Source organism: Xenopus tropicalis, chromosome 3 (genome assembly GCF_000004195.4).
Source record: "Xenopus tropicalis strain Nigerian chromosome 3, UCB_Xtro_10.0, whole genome shotgun sequence".
Taxonomy (NCBI): domain Eukaryota; kingdom Metazoa; phylum Chordata; class Amphibia; order Anura; family Pipidae; genus Xenopus; species Xenopus tropicalis.
This window is the reverse complement of record NC_030679.2, coordinates 137334880-137353031: the sequence shown is the minus strand read 5'-3', so window position 1 is coordinate 137353031 and position 18152 is coordinate 137334880. Positions and strand designations below refer to the sequence as shown.

At 46.3% G+C, this 18152-nt stretch overlaps 1 protein-coding gene across 1 annotated transcript; it reads left to right on the top strand.

The window, feature by feature from the left end:
- Window positions 1-203: 203 nt before the first annotated feature.
- Window positions 204-12801, top strand: LOC100494743 (intercellular adhesion molecule 5). Its single transcript, XM_031899382.1, has 7 exons — window positions 204-261; window positions 5573-5890; window positions 6430-6714; window positions 7741-8007; window positions 9127-9369; window positions 10095-10358; window positions 12403-12801. The coding sequence occupies exons 2-7, from the start codon at window positions 5599-5601 to the stop codon at window positions 12588-12590; spliced, it is 1539 nt and encodes a 512-aa protein (XP_031755242.1). The 5' UTR covers window positions 204-261; window positions 5573-5598; the 3' UTR covers window positions 12591-12801.
- Window positions 12802-18152: the final 5351 nt, after the last annotated feature.

Below are 18152 nucleotides of genomic sequence, written 5' to 3'. Positions count from 1 at the left end.
AGCCATGCTATGGAAACGTCGGGGACACAGAGGTATATGCTCCATTTGGAGGCTGGGCTCAGTTAAACTGCACCCACAACTGCACTAAAGCTGAATGGGAGTCACGATTAACAAAGAGAAACAGAATTAAGGGACCTGGCTGGGTTTCTGTTGAAGTTGAAGTTGGAGCTAATGATAAGGAATGGAGAGCATCAGAAATAGTCTGCGCTGTTCTATCAGGCGGAGAAGCAGTTGATAACTACGTCACAGTAATCCCTTATGGTATGTTTTGTGTGTTGTACAGTTGTGTTACTGAATAACAACAAAAAATGTTAGTACTGTTCCAGGAATGCATAACAGCCAATCAGTGCCGCTGCTCCTCTCTATTGCTACATAGACTGCCAGAGTTTCCTGCAAAGGGTTTATTGAAGGTGCGCCACAGGGTTAATACTCACAGATTAGTATTATATGTGATCAGATACAGCATTGGACTCGGGGGCGCAGGGCCCACCGGGCTGCCACTCCAGGGGCCCCTAGCTGTGGCCCCCTGCCGTCCGCTCAACCCCCTCCCCAGAGCGCATGTACAATATAGTAACTGTACCTTCAGATGCATAGTGGGAGGGAGATCAGCAGCCCGGGGGCTTTTAAGACCATACCCACATAGTGGTAGCACAGCAAAAACTGAAATGGTTGGTGCTCACTGTAGGGATTCCCCCTTCATTCATATGTGAAAGAATTATATTATGTCATATTAATACATAACCTTAAATATGCCTCCCCTGTGGATAGCACAGCAACTCCCAGCATAAAATTTACACACCTTAGGGACCATATATTGACTATTTCCAAATGCTAACAACCCCTGCCAACTTTACCTCCCACAGGCAGCATAGGGCAGGCAGAGTATGGCACACACAGACAGCATAGGGCAGGTAGAGTATGGCACACACAGGCAGCACTGGGCAGGCAGAGTATGGCACACACAGGCAGCACTGGGCAGGCAGAGTATGGCACACACAGGCAGCATAGGGCAAGCAGAGTATGGCACACACAGGCAGCATAGGGCAGGCAGAGTATGGCACACAGGCAGCACTGGACAGGCAGAGTATGGCACACACAGGCAGCATAGGGCAAGCAGAGTATGGCACACACAGGCAGCATAGGGCAGGCAGAGTATGGCACACACAGGCAGCATAGGACAGGCAGGGTATGGCACACACTGGCAGCATAGTTCAGGCAGAGTATGGCACACACAGGCAGCATTGGTCAGGCAGAGTATGGCACACACAGGCAGCATAGGGCAGGCAGAGTATGGCACACAAAGGCAGCATAGGGCAGGCAGAGTATTGCACACACAGGCAGCATAGGGCAGGCAGAGTATGGCACACACAGGCAGCACTGGGCAGGCAGAGTGTGGCACACACAGGCAGCATAGGGCAGGCAGAGTATGGCTCACACAGGCAGCATAGGACAGGCAGGGTATGGCACACACTGGCAGCATAGGTCAGGCAGAGTATGGCATACACAGGCAGCAGAGGTCAGGCAGAGTATGGCACACACAGGCAGCATAGGACAGGCAGGGTATGGCACACACTGGCAGCATAGTTCAGGCAGAGTATGGCACACACAGGCAGCATTGGTCAGGCAGAGTATGGCACACACAGGCAGCATAGGGCAGGCAGAGTATGGCACACAAAGGCAGCATAGGGCAGGCAGAGTATGGCACACACAGGCAGCATAGGGCAGGCAGAGTATGGCACACACAGGCAGCACTGGGCAGGCAGAGTGTGGCACACACAGGCAGCATAGGGCAGGCAGAGTATGGCTCACACAGGCAGCATAGGGCAGGCAGAGTATGGCACACACAGGCAGCATAGGACAGGCAGGGTATGGCACACACTGGCAGCATAGGTCAGGCAGAGTATGGCATACACAGGCAGCAGAGGTCAGGCAGAGTATGGCACACACAGGCAGCATAGGGCAGGAAGAGTATGTCACACAGGCAGCATAGGTCAGGCAGAGTATGGCACACACTAGCAGCATAGGGCAGGCAGAGTATGGCACACACAGGCAGCATAGGGCAGGTAGAGTATGTCACACACAGGCAGCATAGGGCAGGCAGAGTATGGCACACACAGGCAGCATAGGGCAGGCAGAGTATGGCACACACAGGCAGCATAGGGCAGGCAGATTATGGCACATACAGGCAGCATAGGGCAGGCAGAGTATGGCACACACAGGCAGCATAGGGCAGGCAGAGTATGGCACACACACAGGCAGCATAGGGCAGGTAGAGTATGGCACACACAGGCAGCATAGGGCAGGTAGAGTATGTCACACACAGGCAGCATAGGGCAGGCAGAGTATGGCACACAAAGGCAGCATAGGGCAGGCAGATTATGGCACACACAGGCACCATAGGGCAGGCAGAGTATTGCACACACAGGCAGCATAGGGCAGGCAGAGTATGGCACACACAGGCAGCATAGGGCAGGCAGTACATACAGTGACATAACGCTGGCAGTCTGTCTGAGGTATGAACAGATAAACAATGTGGTCAGAGTCAGAGTCAGAGGTGTGGACAATGCAGGGGGTGAACAATGCAGGGATTAAAATGTGTAAACAATACAAGGAATTACAGCCTGAATCTGAGGTGTGAACAATGCAGGGGGTCCATTAATTTCAGTACTGATAACATTTAAAACTTACACAAAGGTGAGCAGTCACAGCAGCCAAATAGGTGGGCCAGATGTGGCCGCCTGTTGGACAGCATTGCTCTAGAGAATCCAGGAGAAGCTGTAAGAACACCCCTTTAAGGCTTCCATATTGTAATCTGGATCCCTACAGTGAAAGTATAAACAATCCTTTTGTAGTGTTGCTCGTTTTACCGAGTAGGTGTTAGCTTGTTCCCAATTACCATGATATAATTTTCATATAATTGTCATTGCTTATTTTGCTGCCAGTAACATCAAAAAATGGAGGGTATTATTAGGCATTTAAATATCATGTGCTGTTATGCTGCTCTGGTAGAACTGATGTGTTTGTGTCAGAAACATTACTATAGTTTGTATAAATAACATCTCACCCGCAGGTCTCTGCGCTTCATTTTAGAGAAAATTCAGAAAAGTATGTAAAACAACATGTTGGTTTGCACCCATTCTTTCTTTACTTTGAAAATGAAAGCTTATTTTTTGTCATTACCTTAGTGTTACTCTATACATCTGGCTCCAAGCTGGCATAAACTGAACCATTAATAGTGGGCAAAGCACCTATGTACAATATAAATAAATGTGTTTGTGCTGACAATGCTAACATCCACAGGGTTAGTACTCACAGTCCTGTAACCCTTTCTTGGCACACTCCCGTAGAACAGGATCACACCCTCTTTTCTTGGCTGTTTATTACTTGCAATCCAGTAGCCTGAGCTCTCTTTGCATTAAGTGAGAGATTCTGGGGAACGGGGATTTACAGCTCAGTGCCTCCACCTAGTGGGCAATAAGGAGCACACCTCAGGGGAATTCCACTAGGAAAAATAAATTATACACAGTTGCAGCAAATAAAGATAAAGTTGCATAAAGCAACATGTATTATAATCAGTAATCCTTCCTTGGGGAACTTGTGTGGTATATCAACCCCTGGTACAATCTGTTGAAGTGCCACACTCCCACAGTCCCACACCCAACTCTGGATGGACAATTGCAGATTACTCAGTTCAGTCCCTGGTAATATGACACTTTCCCAAGAGCTCTTTTAACGCCCCAGGTAGCGCTACCTGCCCCAAAGTAGCTCTCCCTTTGGATAAGGTAGTTGCTGCCACATAACAGGCCCATACCCCCCAACTGTCCCTCTTTTCGCGGGACAGTCCCGGTTTTTATAGCGCATCCCGCTGTCCTGGATTGTTCAATGAATGTCCCGCATTACGGAAATGCAGAACATTCATTAAACTATCCAGGCCAGCGGGATGCGCTGGCTGCAGCCGAGCGCTCCGGCTCCGTCTCTTCTTGTGGCTCCTGCTTCTTATTCGGCTCCTTGTATGGCGGCGACAGGCCCTTTTATAAGGTTGTGCCCTGTGCGTAGATGGAGCCGCATAAGGAGCAGGAGCCACAAGAAGCAGCGTCTATGGGGGGCACTGTGTATGGGGGGAATTTTCTATTGGAGGTACTCTCTATGGGTGCAATTGGGGGGCTACTGTGTATGGGGGGCACTGTGTATGGGGGGAATTGTATATAGGGGGCTACTGTGTATGGGGGGCTACTGTGTATGGGGGTACTGTGTATGGGGGGCTACTGTGTATGGGGCTACTGTGTATGGAGGGAATTGTATATAGGGGGCTACTGTGTATGGGGGGCTACTGTGTATGGGGGTACTGTGTATGGGGGGCTACTGTGTATGGGGGCACTGTGTATGGGGGGAATTGTATATAGGGGGCTACTGTGTATGGGGGCTACTGTGTATGGGGGGCTACTGTGTATGGGGGTACTGTGTATGGGGGGCACTGTGTATGGGGGGCTACTGTGTATGGGGGGAACTGTGTATGAAGGGCACTGTGTATGGGGGGCTACTGTGTATGGGGGGCTACTGTGTATGGGGGGCACTGTGTATGGGGGGAACTGTGTATGAAGAGCACTGTGTATGGGGGGCTACTGTGTATGGGGGGCACTGTGTATGGGGGGAACTGTGTATGAAGGGCACTGTGTATGGGGGGCTACTGTGTATGGGGGGCTACTGTGTATTTGACCATTGGGGGCACTATTTTAACTATTTTAAAAATGAATTTAAAAAATGGGGTATGGTAATTGGGGCATGGCCACAAAGTGGGCGTGGTCTCATAGGGGACCAACACAGAGGTAAAGACATCCAACAGCAGCTAAGCAGGACTCTCTCTCTCTATATGGCTGGAGCTCAATGCTTCTAACAAGCAGAGCAGACCCAGCACTTTTACTCTCTCTTTGTGCTCTCCAGATCTGATTCTGGCTTGTTGCTGCAGCAGGGGTCCTTTATAAACCCTGCTGTCCTGGGTCCTCCTCTTTTCCCAGAAGTGCACTGGGCTCTCCAGTCTGTAACTGGGCTGGATGATGTCACAGACAGAAAAACAGGACACAGAGTTCTCTGATCCCCTACAGACCAATGAGGTGTATGGTTACTTAGTCAGGTACAAGCTCGGTGTGACACCCTGTGGAGATGGTTTGGTAGGTTTTATGATTCACCTTTAGGGTTTCTAGCAAAGTGGTGTGGATCACCTATAGCAGAACTGGATCAGGGAGAATAATCTTAGCTGAATCCCTCTTCAGTACTACAGAGCCTAAGAGGGAGCTACCTCCTGCTATCAATCCCTAGGTGGGGCACAAGCTGCTCTTTCTAGCTTTGCCTGACTATCTTACATTACTAAAAGGAGCTATGACAAAACCAAGTCCTGTAATCTGAGCAAACCTGACTTTTACTAGAAGAATTGCCCCTCTAGGGCAGAACTCTAACCAGGCCTTGTTGACACCAGGCTCCCCAGATACATTCACCTGAAGAGAGAATGGAAGGCCTAAGTTACATGGGAACAGCCTCAATCTCTCTCTTCCACTTTTTCTTGATATCATTGCAGAGATTCCCCGTTTGGTGACGTTAGACATGGAGGACATGCTGGAAGAAGGGAAATCATACATTATCACCTGCACCGTACACGGAGTGGCACCTATTCAGAACCTCAGGGTCACAATTCTGAGAGGAAAAGAAGAGATTTACAATAAAACATTTAAGGATGACTCTCGTGTCGGCAACATTACAGAACCAGTAACGTATCAAATCACAGCTGAGAGAAGTGACAACATGGAGGACTTCTCCTGCCAGGCCACCCTTGCACTGGGCACAGTCATTGGGAACAAAACAGTACCGTCAGCTAATGTCACTGTTAGAACATTTGGTGAGTACGATCATAGTACGCCAGTTGGGGCAGTGTTGAGGTGTTTCCCACTTTGAAGGCTTGATCCAAAGCAGTCAGCCTGGGGGTCCCTGGAAGTAATATTCTGTTCTGGGTCAGAATGTCATTTTTAACAACCTCAGCTGGTATAGGTCCCTTTTGCTGAGAAAATATAATGTTGTCTGACAGTGCCCCCTAGTGATTGAAACAGAGTAGGGCAAGTGTCTGGGGCTATTCTAACATACAGGGTTCATTTATTATTTTCTTTTCTTTAACAAGGTCATGATTGGTTCCCTGAGGCTGGGAAACGGGTCATTTATTTTAAGAGACTAATGAATTAATTGATCAGGTTTCTTTCTCTGCCTGTATAAGTGTCTGGGTCTAGAATACAATCAGGAGAGGATCTGGATAGAAAGATAAGTAGTAAAAAAAACGTAATATAAATAGATGCGTTGATTATTTTAGACAACAGACAGGGCCTGGCTGTACAGGGCTGTGCGATACTGTATCCGCCTATAATACACTCACCTGATTTCTTTCAGCTCTGCCAGACAAACCAAAGCTTGAAGTTAATCAGTGGATTGAGATTGGCACCGGGCAAATGGCCACATGTAAAGTCTCCAATGCCTTTCCCCCTGAACACCTGAACCTGACAATGATCTTTAACACTATAACCCTCAGCATGAATAAAACCAAGATGGCTGATGGCAGCGTGTTAGGATCTGCTGGAATTCCTCCTGACACTTTATTAGGGACTTACCGGCTTCTTTGCAAAGCTGAGCTTGTCAGTCTGTCCTCCGAAGCCTCCACTGATATTCACATTTATGGTAAGACACCGGCCATTTTGTTTGGGTTTATGTTATTATATTTATATGTATGCATTTCTTCAAATTTGGGTTTGAAGGAAAACTATACCCCTAGAATAAATACAGTAAATATTGCCCTTTTGTCATCTTTCCCCTTGAGTCGCCATTTAGGGATGGGCTGTGTGCTCTCTCAGGGATCAGCTGACAGGAAGTAATGCAGCTCTAACTGTAACAGGAAGTAGTGTGGGAGCAAAAGGCAGAACTCTGCCCATTCATTGGCTGATGGGGCCTAGCATGTATGTGTGCCTTGGCTTGTTTGTGTGCACTGTGAAGGGAGATTTTACAAATTTCTATAGAGACCTTCATTGTTTGGGGGTATAGTTTTCCTTTAAAGATGAACAAAAGCCTAAAAAGAAACAGTCAGTTATCTGACTGTAATGCCTAATGATTTTGTATTATTATTTTTCTATTGCCCCTTAAACATTGTATTGTCCATAGTCAGGCACAAGAGAGGCCTATAATTAAATGAAAGCTCCACCCAAAAAATTGTTTTTTTTATTTGTTTTTATGTTATTTTACTAATTGAATAGCCATTGGTACTGACAATCTACATAGTTTGTTAATGTTTGTATGTGTAAATAAAACCATATTGAGGCTTATGTTTTAGTAATCAGCAATACCTGGCAATATAGGCCAGAGTTATATCTCAAAACCCACCGAGCTCTCTAGATGCTTGAGTCTACTTGTTGGTCCCTTTTCAGCTGGTGGCACCCACCTTCCCCCGGGCACAGAACCACCAGTCCCTGCACCATTGGTGTGGGGCACCCAACTGTCCTCTAAGTGGTAAGGCCCAAGCTAGAGGCCCCTATTGGCCACCCCATAATGATAAAGCTGAGGCCTAGAGGGACCAACTGTTACAGTTAGGGAAGCACTGAATCCCCTGGGTGTAACATCTACTTCTTCACATAATTCTGTGCTAAGACACATACAGTGAGTAAGCCTGAATCCATAATATAAACTGCTTTTGCTTCTTATTTCTTATTTCAGAATTGCCAGATATCAGCTTCACTGTCTCGAATGATTCAGTCCTTTTGGGTGACTCCATAACAGCCTCCTGCTTGTTAAATAATAATAACTCCGATCCATACGGCGTAACCATCAGGTTGAACGGGGAAGAAATCTGTAAAGACCCAGCCATGGACTGTAATGTCCCTGTGAATAGAAGATCCCCCCAGTCACTTGTCTCCTGTGAAGCTTTCATTAAAGATAATACAGACATAACTGTAAGGAGAGAGAAAAGCCTCACCGTGCACTGTGAGTACCCACTCTTGTTACCCCAACATCTTATTTAGGGGAACCGACATCTGCATAGAAAGTGCCTACTTGCCCCATTCATTTCTGTGCCAGTTGCTGAGAGGTTCATGTACAACTGTCACTCAAAAATGCGCTAGTAGCCATTGAAATACAGTAAATGGTTGGTGAATTGGAGAGTTTTGTAAGGGACCCCTGGAATTTGCTCCATTCTGGACGCGGCGGTAGTTTGTATCGTTCCACTAGCGCTGTTGGTTCATGTCAGGCAGAAGGAAGGCTAGTGCTAATTAATGACGCCGGCCAGAAGTAACGCCATTCTGATTCACTCATGAGGAAATTGTGGGCTTTATCATCAGGTTCTGTGTTTGCCTCCATATTGGTGCTTTGGCTTCAACTGCCATGAACGCAACTAAACGAGAGGCCACTGGAATTCTATGGAGAATGCTGCATTGTGGGTTAAAAAAATGGTGCTCTGTGTCTGAAAAGTACACTTTGCACAAACCACTGCGTTTGTAATGAGCCTAAGGGTGCCAAAATGCCATGATTCAAACTGTCTGCCATTGCCCTTAAGGACAGAAAATTGCAATTGGTCTTCATTTTTCATTTTAGAATTATTTACCCTTTTCTGCCATTTACAGGCTTGGAGGTTAAACTGTTCATCCATGCCTGAGCCAAAGTACTAAAAATTTATAGGCAAATTTCCCGTTAGATTAAGCTACTTTTTTAGTCTTCCCCTATTGAATTCAGTCTGAAATTCAAACTGCTGTATAGTTGCTATGGTCACTGACCCTAGTGGTAATGCTTATAAAGGGGTCGGGGCAGGGCTGACAACTGGTGATTGCCGCTTTATTGACTTTAATGGTAATTGCCTGCCCCACGGATGCTCTGGCAGGGTCCGAGAGGTAACAGTTAAGGTAAATTGCAGGGACAGTCCCAGAACTTTGCTGCCAGTCCGAAGAGCTGAAAATGGCACAGGTGGTGACTTGCCCTTAGCTGCAGCCATACTGCGGAGCGAGGTGATGAAGTGATGCTGGCAGGTTTCATGGGTTAATGCTCAGCACCCATTACTAACTGCCCACAGATTGATATGAAGCAAACTAACCAGTTCTGTGTTTGTTCCAGATTCCCCACAGTTCCAGGATGATCAGTGCCCAGGCCACTTTGCCCTAAGAGAAGGGAATAACGGTCCCTTTAAATGCCAGGCTGATGGGAACCCCCCTCCCACAGTCACATGTAGGAGAGATAGCTGGAACCTTCCAACTGATCGAACATTTGATATAAACAGAACACACTCCGGGCAATATGAGTGCCAGGCTACTAACGAGCATGGAGTCCAAAGCAAGTCTGTAATGGTGGAAGTGCAATGTAAGTTGCCGTTATACATTCCATGTGTAGGGGAAGGGGATATCTGTCTGTCTTATGTCTGTCTGTTTCTATTGCTGTTTTCATTGTGAAGTTGTAGTTGAAACCATTAAATGGACAAAAGATTTTGAACAGCACAATATAAATTATTCTATTAGGGGATGTTCCCTGTTGTTCCTTTCCAGAAAATAACTATTTGGCCTTGGTTTTTTCCCCCAATAGGTTTCTTGTTAAGTATCTGCTTCCCCGACCCTGGGGTTCTGCGCTGTTGCAGTGGTTCCCCTTGGTGCACAGCCCCGCAGGTTTTAATATTCCTGACACAGGCCATTAACTCTTTATCTGCCCTAGCCCCCCGGATGTGGAGTCCTTCTAACAAAGTGAAATAGGGCATCAATTTAAAAAACAAACAAAAAAAAAAACTCACCTATAGAGCAAATATGACTGCCCTTTTATCGCCCCCCTCTATGGCAGCTCTGTTTATTTATATGCAAAGCATAAATTGCCAGCCAGTAGGATTAATGGGACTTGTGCCATAGGCAGCGCTGAAGCATTATTGTATATACTTCCTTAAATAATACCCCAGGTAATGATTTGGATGCTGAAATGCCAGACCAGGGCTCTGAATTAAAGTTTCAGATACTACAGGTATGAAAGTCTTTTTTCATCCTTAGCTACTGTGCTACTGTATAAGGGTATTGTGCTCATAGTCCTTCCTTTATTCCTTCCAGATCCTCCAGCGACTCCTAACATTACAGCCGTACCAACAGCCACTATCCCTAAGGGTGGGGCACTCAATGTAACATGTTGGGCTGACGGTCTCCCTCAACCTGAGTATCGTTGGGAGATTCCTAATGGCGCCAGTGTGGTTTACATGAATAATAACAGTGTGATCTTTATCCCGGAAACCTCGACTTCTCATAGCGGCACCTACACTTGTCACGCTGTAAACCAACATGGAGGAAGCTCAGTAGCCCTGGTGATTACAGTTACAGGTAAGCACTGCTAGTTTTATAGGTTTATATTTTGAAATCATCAGTTGGAGAAAAACACTGACATTCATAGGGAATGTAATAAGCAGGGATAGCACTTTAATTGCCCCATTTGCATGTATGTCTTACCTGATTCAAATTAGGGACAAACTACTCACTCGTATTGCTTTAAAGGTATCTTTAGTGTTTGTTACTATAGGCACCATCTCTCCCTACTATACCTGCTATCCCACAGCCCCAGTCCCTTCCCAGAGGCTATTATCCCCCCACTGCTACTATAGGCACCATCTCTCCCTACTATACCTGCTATCCCACAGCCCCAGTCCCTTCCCAGAGGCTATTATCCCCCCACTGCTACTATAGGCACCATCTCTCCCTACTATACCTGCTATCCCACAGCCCCAGTCCCTTCCCAGAGGCTATTATCCCCCCACTGCTACTATAGGCACCATCTCTCCCTACTATACCTGCTATCCCACAGCCCCAGTCCCTTCCCAGAGGCTATTATCCCCCCACTGCTACTATAGGCACCATCTCTCCCTACTATACCTGCTATCCCACAGCCCCAGTCCCTTCCCAGAGGCTATTATCCCCCCACTGCTACTATAGGCACCATCTCTCCCTACTATACCTGCTATCCCACAGCCCCAGTCCCTTCCCAGAGGCTATTATCCCCCCACTGCTACTATAGGCACCATCTCTCCCTACTATACCTGCTATCCCACAGCCCCAGTCCCTTCCCAGAGACTATTATCCCCCCACTGCTACTATAGGCACCATCTCTCCCTACTATACCTGCTATCCCACAGCCCCAGTCCCTTCCCAGAGGCTATTATCCCACTGCTAATATAGGCACCATCTCTCCCTACTATACCTGCTATCCCACAGCCCCAGTCCCTTCCCAGAGGCTATTATCCCCCCCCCACTGCTACTATAGGCACCATCTCTCCCTACTATACCTGCTATCCCACAGCCCCAGTCCCTTCCCAGAGGCTATTATCCCCCCACTGCTACTATAGGCACCATCTCTCCCTACTATACCTGCTATCCCACAGCCCCAGTCCCTTCCCAGAGGCTATTATCCCCCCACTGCTACTATAGGCACCATCTCTCCCTACTATACCTGCTATCCCACAGCCCCAGTCCCTTCCCAGAGGGTATTATCCCCCCACTGCTACTATAGGCACCATCTCTCCCTACTATACCTGCTATCCCACAGCCCCAGTCCCTTCCCAGAGGCTATTATCCCCCCACTGCTACTATAGGCACCATCTCTCCCTACTATACCTGCTATCCCACAGCCCCAGTCCCTTCCCAGAGGCTATTATCCCACTGCTACTATAGGCACCATCTCTCCCTACTATACCTGCTATCCCACAGCCCCAGTCCCTTCCCAGAGGCTATTATCCCACTGCTACTATAGGCACCATCTCTCCCTACTATACCTGCTATCCCACAGCCCCAGTCCCTTCCCAGAGGCTATTATCCCCCCACTGCTACTATAGGCACCATCTCTCCCTACTATACCTGCTATCCCACAGCCCCAGTCCCTTCCCAGAGGCTATTATCCCCCCACTGCTACTATAGGCACCATCTCTCCCTACTATACCTGCTATCCCACAGCCCCAGTCCCTTCCCAGAGGGTATTATCCCCCCACTGCTACTATAGGCACCATCTCTCCCTACTATACCTGCTATCCCACAGCCCCAGTCCCTTCCCAGAGGCTATTATCCCCCCACTGCTACTATAGGCACCATCTCTCCCTACTATACCTGCTATCCCACAGCCCCAGTCCCTTCCCAGAGGCTATTATCCCACTGCTACTATAGGCACCATCTCTCCCTACTATACCTGCTATCCCACAGCCCCAGTCCCTTCCCAGAGGCTATTATCCCCCCACTGCTACTATAGGCACCATCTCTCCCTACTATACCTGCTATCCCACAGCCCCAGTCCCTTCCCAGAGGCTATTATCAGCAGTGTGTAATACCCTAGAAGATTTTTAGTTATTGTTTTTTATACTTATATCATTTTTTCCTCCTGCAGATTATACGCTTGTAATCATCCTTTGTGTCGTGGGGTTTTTGTTGCTTATTATAATTATAATAGCCATAGTATGTTTGATACTATGGAAAAAAAACAGAAGAGGCTTTCACGACTTATTTAAACCAAAACAAGAGAAATGGCAAGAAGAGGAGATGACTCCAATGAAGACACAATGTAACAACCACTGAAGGTTATAACAAGACACTGGGACTGAATAACTCACTTTGATACTGGGGCGGCTATTCCCAGACTGGAGACCAGTGCAGCCTGCCCAGTCGCTATATGAATGGATACACTCCCTGCAGGCTTATATTCATTGTCATTATAGCACCACTCTCTGTATGGCAGACTTCCATCTTAAGAAATATCTTAAGAAATATCTCACAAAGTTAAGAGCTACCAGAGATGCCTTATCTTATCTCTTATTGCCTGTACTGAGAGGAGCCATATCCCATTTGCGCTGCGCACTTCCTGGCAATCCACTACAGCAGTGCTGTCCAACTGGCGACCCCCCTCTGTGTGGCCCCCCACCTGTCTGGCTGCTTTGATGGCTTACCTTTGAGTAAGCTTTAAATGGTATCAGTACTGTGATTAACTGCCCCCCCTTCATGGTTCTCACCTCAGATTCAGGCTGTAATCAGGCTGTATTGTTTAAATATGTAATACCCTGTGTTGTTCACACCTTTTAATCTCTGCATTGTTCACCCCCTGCAGTGTTCACACCTCAGGCTCAGGCTGTAATCACCCCCCATTGTTCCCCTGTTCACACCACAGGAGGAGTAGAAACCCACAAATAATCCCTGCACACTACAAAAGGAACATATACTGAGGTGGTACTGCAATTAAAAAGTTTTTTAATATATAGTTATTGTGCAGACTGTAGGAGCAGTGCCAGCATTGTGTCACTGTAGGCTGCCTGTGTGAGCCATACACACAGGCATCATAGGGCAAGCAGAGTATGGCGCACACACAGGCAGGGTAGGGAAGGCAGAGTATGGCACACACAGGCCAAGTATGGCACAAACCAGCCAAGAATGGCAAACACAGTGAAAGTGTGGCACATGCAGGCAGGGTAGGGAAGGCAGAGTATGGCACACACAGGCAGGGTAGGGCAGGCAGAGTATGGCACACACAGGCCAAGTATGGCACAAACCAGCCAAGTATGGCACACAGGCAGGGTAGGGAAGGCAGAGTATGGCACACACAGGCAGGGTAGGGCAGGCAGAGTATGGCAGGTTTTTGCTGTACTACAACCATTAATACGGGTATGGTCATGTAATAACATGGGTGTGGTTTCAAGTGGGTGCGGTTTCAAAAAGGGGAGTAGTCAAAACTGGCTTCCATTATCGGCCCTCCACCACGTAGGTCGGAAAAATTCCGGCCCTCAGTACAACAGAAGTTGGACAGCACTGCACTACAGCAAGAGACAGGAGGAAGTCAAGGGCGCTTGAAAATCTCTTCCCCCGTTGGCTGAAACCTGTGCTTTGCTGTGTTTTCCTATGCACCTATAGGTTAAAGTATGTGTTCACAGCAAATATTTAACATTAACAGCATAAAACAGAGACCAATTACACCTTAGTTTCTAATACTGATGGGAAAACTTTTATATCGCCCCCATTTGTTAATTCAGGCACATTTGCAATATATACAGATATTCACTGGAGGCCTGAAGGGCAGCAACACGTGTGTAGTATGATGAAAATAATGGAGTTTATTCTCGATTATTAAACATGAATATCGAAGGGATCATCGGTTTGTTCTGATAGGCCCCTCCATAACCAGCTGAAGGCCAGAAAGCACAGTCATTTACCTTTGTACTAAGGAAAGGGAATTCCACACTGTGACCCTATTGTTCCCATAGGAGAGGATCAGCTTTGGGGAATGTACTTGAGGGGTTATAGTAGAACATACCCACCAACATTTGAAAAACACAAAGAGGGACAAAAATACATGTGGCTCTTAGCGCAGCAAAAATGTTTTGACCACGCCCATTTTGTGTGACCACACCCCCTATATACCACTCCCATTTTACAAAATTTGGCAGGTTAAATAAAGGTTGAACAGATTTCTGGGGGTTTTGGAGTTTTGGTTTATGCGTTATTACAGTTTTGCTAATGAAGGTGAAATTGCCCTTTAAGCTGTGAGTCTCAGTTCCCCCAAGAGACCTGTTTAGCTTATTAGTTACAGTTGTATCTCAGTGCAGGGGGTGAGTATTCTGGGCTCTGCCAAAGGCTACTTATCTAATTAAGTTTGAGAAACTTTGTATCTTTTTTGGCGTTCAGTGTAGGAGATCAAAGGGAAATGAGGGACTTTTCAATAAGAATCCAGGACTGCAGCCTGAGCTGTTAAAAATGGGACTGTCCTGCGAAAATTGGGACAGTTGGGAGGTATGGTAGAATGCAGCAATTCATTGTATCTGGCTGTGACAGCTAGTGGTTGCTAGGTGCAGTTCACCTTAGCAACCCTTATTTTCATATTGAACACACTCTCACACAGGCAACAAGGGCTGCCAGCAAGGCCCTATCTGATGCCAATAGGAAATATACAGTTGACCATGAAGTCTGCCTATAAAATATAAATATATCTATTTACTAGCGCAGTTGTAAAAGCCTTAATATGGCCTGATAAGTGGGCACTGAAGGGTCTATGTATATACATTTTAAAGGAACTGTGAAGTTTGTTTTTCAAATGTTCAGCTTATCTGCCCACCGGCTCTCCTTCCTGGCAGAGAAGCAGCGCTCCATTACGCCAGGGGGTCATCTTTGCACTGGGAATCTGATTATCTACCTCGCAAGTTGTAAACATGGGAGTTGTTTCAATCTCATTGTGCCTCTAGAAACAACAAACACCATAGAGAATGTTCAGCCCAAACCCTATTCATTGTATCACGTTGAACAAGGGGGTCAGTACTTGTCTCCCTAGCAACGGCCGTGTTTGGGGTGCAGCGGCGGGGAGTTGGGACTATACCTGCCTTCCTTCTGATGGCATTGCGCTGTATAACCAGCAGGGGGCGAGAGACACACAGTGACACCTTTGGGAAGTCTCTGCCTTATCAATGCACTCACAGTGCTGTTCTACCTTCTACTGGATAAATACCACCGGCAGCTCTATAGCCCCCTGCATCTTGTTTCTGATGTATATAGTGTTGGTACCAGTACCCACTGCCTCCCATTGTATATCATTTGCTTAGGGTTCCAGTGAATCATATGATGATGATGCCATTACCCCTCTCACAGTGTAATTTGTTAGAACTAACAGTGTATAGTGGAGGAAATAATTATTTGACCCCTCACTGATTTTGTAAGTTTGTCCAATGACAAAGAAATGAAAAGTCTCAGAACAGTATCATTTCAATGGTAGGTTTATTTTAACAGTGGCAGATAGCACATCAAAAGGAAAATCGAAAAAATAACTTTAAATAAAAGATAGCAACTGATTTGCATTCCATTGAGTGAAATAAGTTTTTGAACCCTCTAACAAAAAAAGACTTAATACTTAGTGGAAAAACCCTTGTTTGCAAGCACAGAGGTCAAACGTTTCTTGTAATTGATGAGCAAGTTTGCGCACATTTTAGGAGGAATGTTGGTCCCACTCCTCTTTGCAGATCATCTCTAAATCCCTAAGGTTTCGAGGCTGTCTCTGTGCAACTCTGAGCTTGAGCTCCCTCCATAGGTTTTCTATTGGATTAAGGTCCGGAGACTGACTAGGCCACTCCATGACCTTAATGTGCTTCTTCTTGAGCCACTCCTTTGTTGCCTTTGCTGTATGTTTTGGGTCATTGTCGTGCTGGAACACCCATCCACGAGCCATTTTCAGTTTCCTGGCAGAGGAAAGGAGGTTGTCGTTCACGATACATGGCTCCGTCCATTTTCCCGTTAATGCGAATAAGTTGTCCTGTGCCCTTAGCAGAAAAACACCCCCAAAGCAAAATGTTTCCACCCCCATGCTTGACGGTGGGGACGGTGTTTTGGGGGTCATAGGCAGCATTTTTCTTCCTCCAAACACAGCGAGTTGAGTTAATGCCAAAGAGCTCTATTTTGGTCTCATCAGACCACAGCACCTTCTCCCAGTCACTCACAGAATCATTCAGGTGTTCATTGGCAAACTTCAGACGGGCCTGCACATGTGCCTTCTTGAGCAGGGGGACCTTGCGAGCCCTGCAGGATTTTAATCCATTGCGGTGTAATGTGTTTCCAATGGTTTTCTTGGTGACTGTGGTCCCTGCTAATTTGAGGTCAGTAACTAACTCCTCCCGTGTAGTTCTAGGATGCTTTTTCACCTTTCTCAGAATCATTGACACCCCACGAGGTGAGATCTTGCGTGGAGCCCCAGAGCGAGGTCGATTGATGGTCATTTTGTGCTCCTTCCATTTTCGAACAATCGCACCAACAGTTGTCACCTTCTCTCCCAGCTTCTTGCTAATGGTTTTGTAGCCCATTCCAGCCTTGTGCAGGTCTACAATTTTGTCTCTGACATCCTTGGACAGCTCTTTGGTCTTTCCCATGTTGGAGAGTTTGGAGTCTGCTTGATTGATTGATTCTGTGGACAGGTGTCTTTTATACAGGTGACTAGTTAAGACAGGTGTCCTTAATGAGGTTGACTAATTGAGTAGAAGTGTCTAACCACTCTGTGGGAGCCAGAACTCTTAATGGTTGGTAGGGGTTCAAAAACTTATTTCACTCAATGAAATGCAAATCAGTTGCTATCTTTTATTTAAAGTTGTTTTTTCGATTTTCCTTTTGATGTGCTATCTGCCACTGTTAAAATAAACCTACCATTGAAATGATACTGTTCTGAGACTTTTCATTTCTTTGTCATTGGACAAACTTACAAAATCAGTGAGGGGTCAAATAATTATTTCTTCCACTGTATATCAGCTTTCTGTTTGCCAGTTATGCTTCTCACTCGCCGTGTGTACACACATGTATAATGTAATAAAAATGTCTAAGGAGTCGTGTTTAGTTGCCAAATAACACAGTAATAAAAGAAAATGTCTAAAGGGTTAGATGTTTAATTTTTCTTTCACTGTGAACAAACAGTATTTGGGTGGATTTCCCCTTTAGAAATGCTAAAGTGTTTACACAATAATGCATATGTAAAAAAAAATACAATAAATATAAAATAAACAAGAATCTGCTAATTTAATTAGTTACCCTTATTGCTCCCCAACTTCTCTCCCCCCCCCCCCCCGGTGTATGGTCTGGAACTGGTCGGGGGATCCTGGGCGAATGGGAGATTCTTTCCTCATACAGGGCACAGGGTCTTCCTGAGCAGTAGGGAAGATTAACCCTTTGGGATATCACTCCAACTTGCAGCACAGCAGTAAAGTGAGACTGAAGTTTATCAGAGCACAGGTCACATGGCTGTGGCACCCTGGGAAATGAAGAATGTGGCTAGCCCCATGTTACATTTCAAAATTAAATATAAAAAATCTGTGTTTATGAAAACAGATTACAATGCAGGATTCTGCTGGAGAAGCTCTATTAACTTGTAACCTCTATTTCAGCTCAATAGCTGCTTTCCCAGAATGGGCCTTCGCTAAGTGGAAGAGGAAGGTGAGGGTGTTGTGCAACTACACCTCTCTTGCTGCTATGCAGAAAAATGAAACCAGAGGGCGCCAGAGGTTCTTGCAAATAACAAAATAATAAGTGTTTATTGAACATCCACAGGGTTTACTTACAATACAGCTTCAGAGGCCAGTGGTACATGCAACACATACCGAGTGTATATTCAGACTAACACTCTCCTGC

What these genes read in the sequence shown, in the direction of transcription:
- LOC100494743 (XM_031899382.1), top strand. Translation starts at nt 5,599, where the DNA reads ATGGAGGACATGCTGGAAGAAGGGAAATCATACATTATCACCTGCACC. An exon ending in TGTAATGGTGGAAGTGCAAT is followed by an intron (nt 9,370 to 10,094) that starts GTAAGTTGCCGT and finishes TATTCCTTCCAG; the next exon opens with ATCCTCCAGCGACTCCTAAC. An exon ending in CCTGGTGATTACAGTTACAG is followed by an intron (nt 10,359 to 12,402) that starts GTAAGCACTGCT and finishes TTCCTCCTGCAG; the next exon opens with ATTATACGCTTGTAATCATC.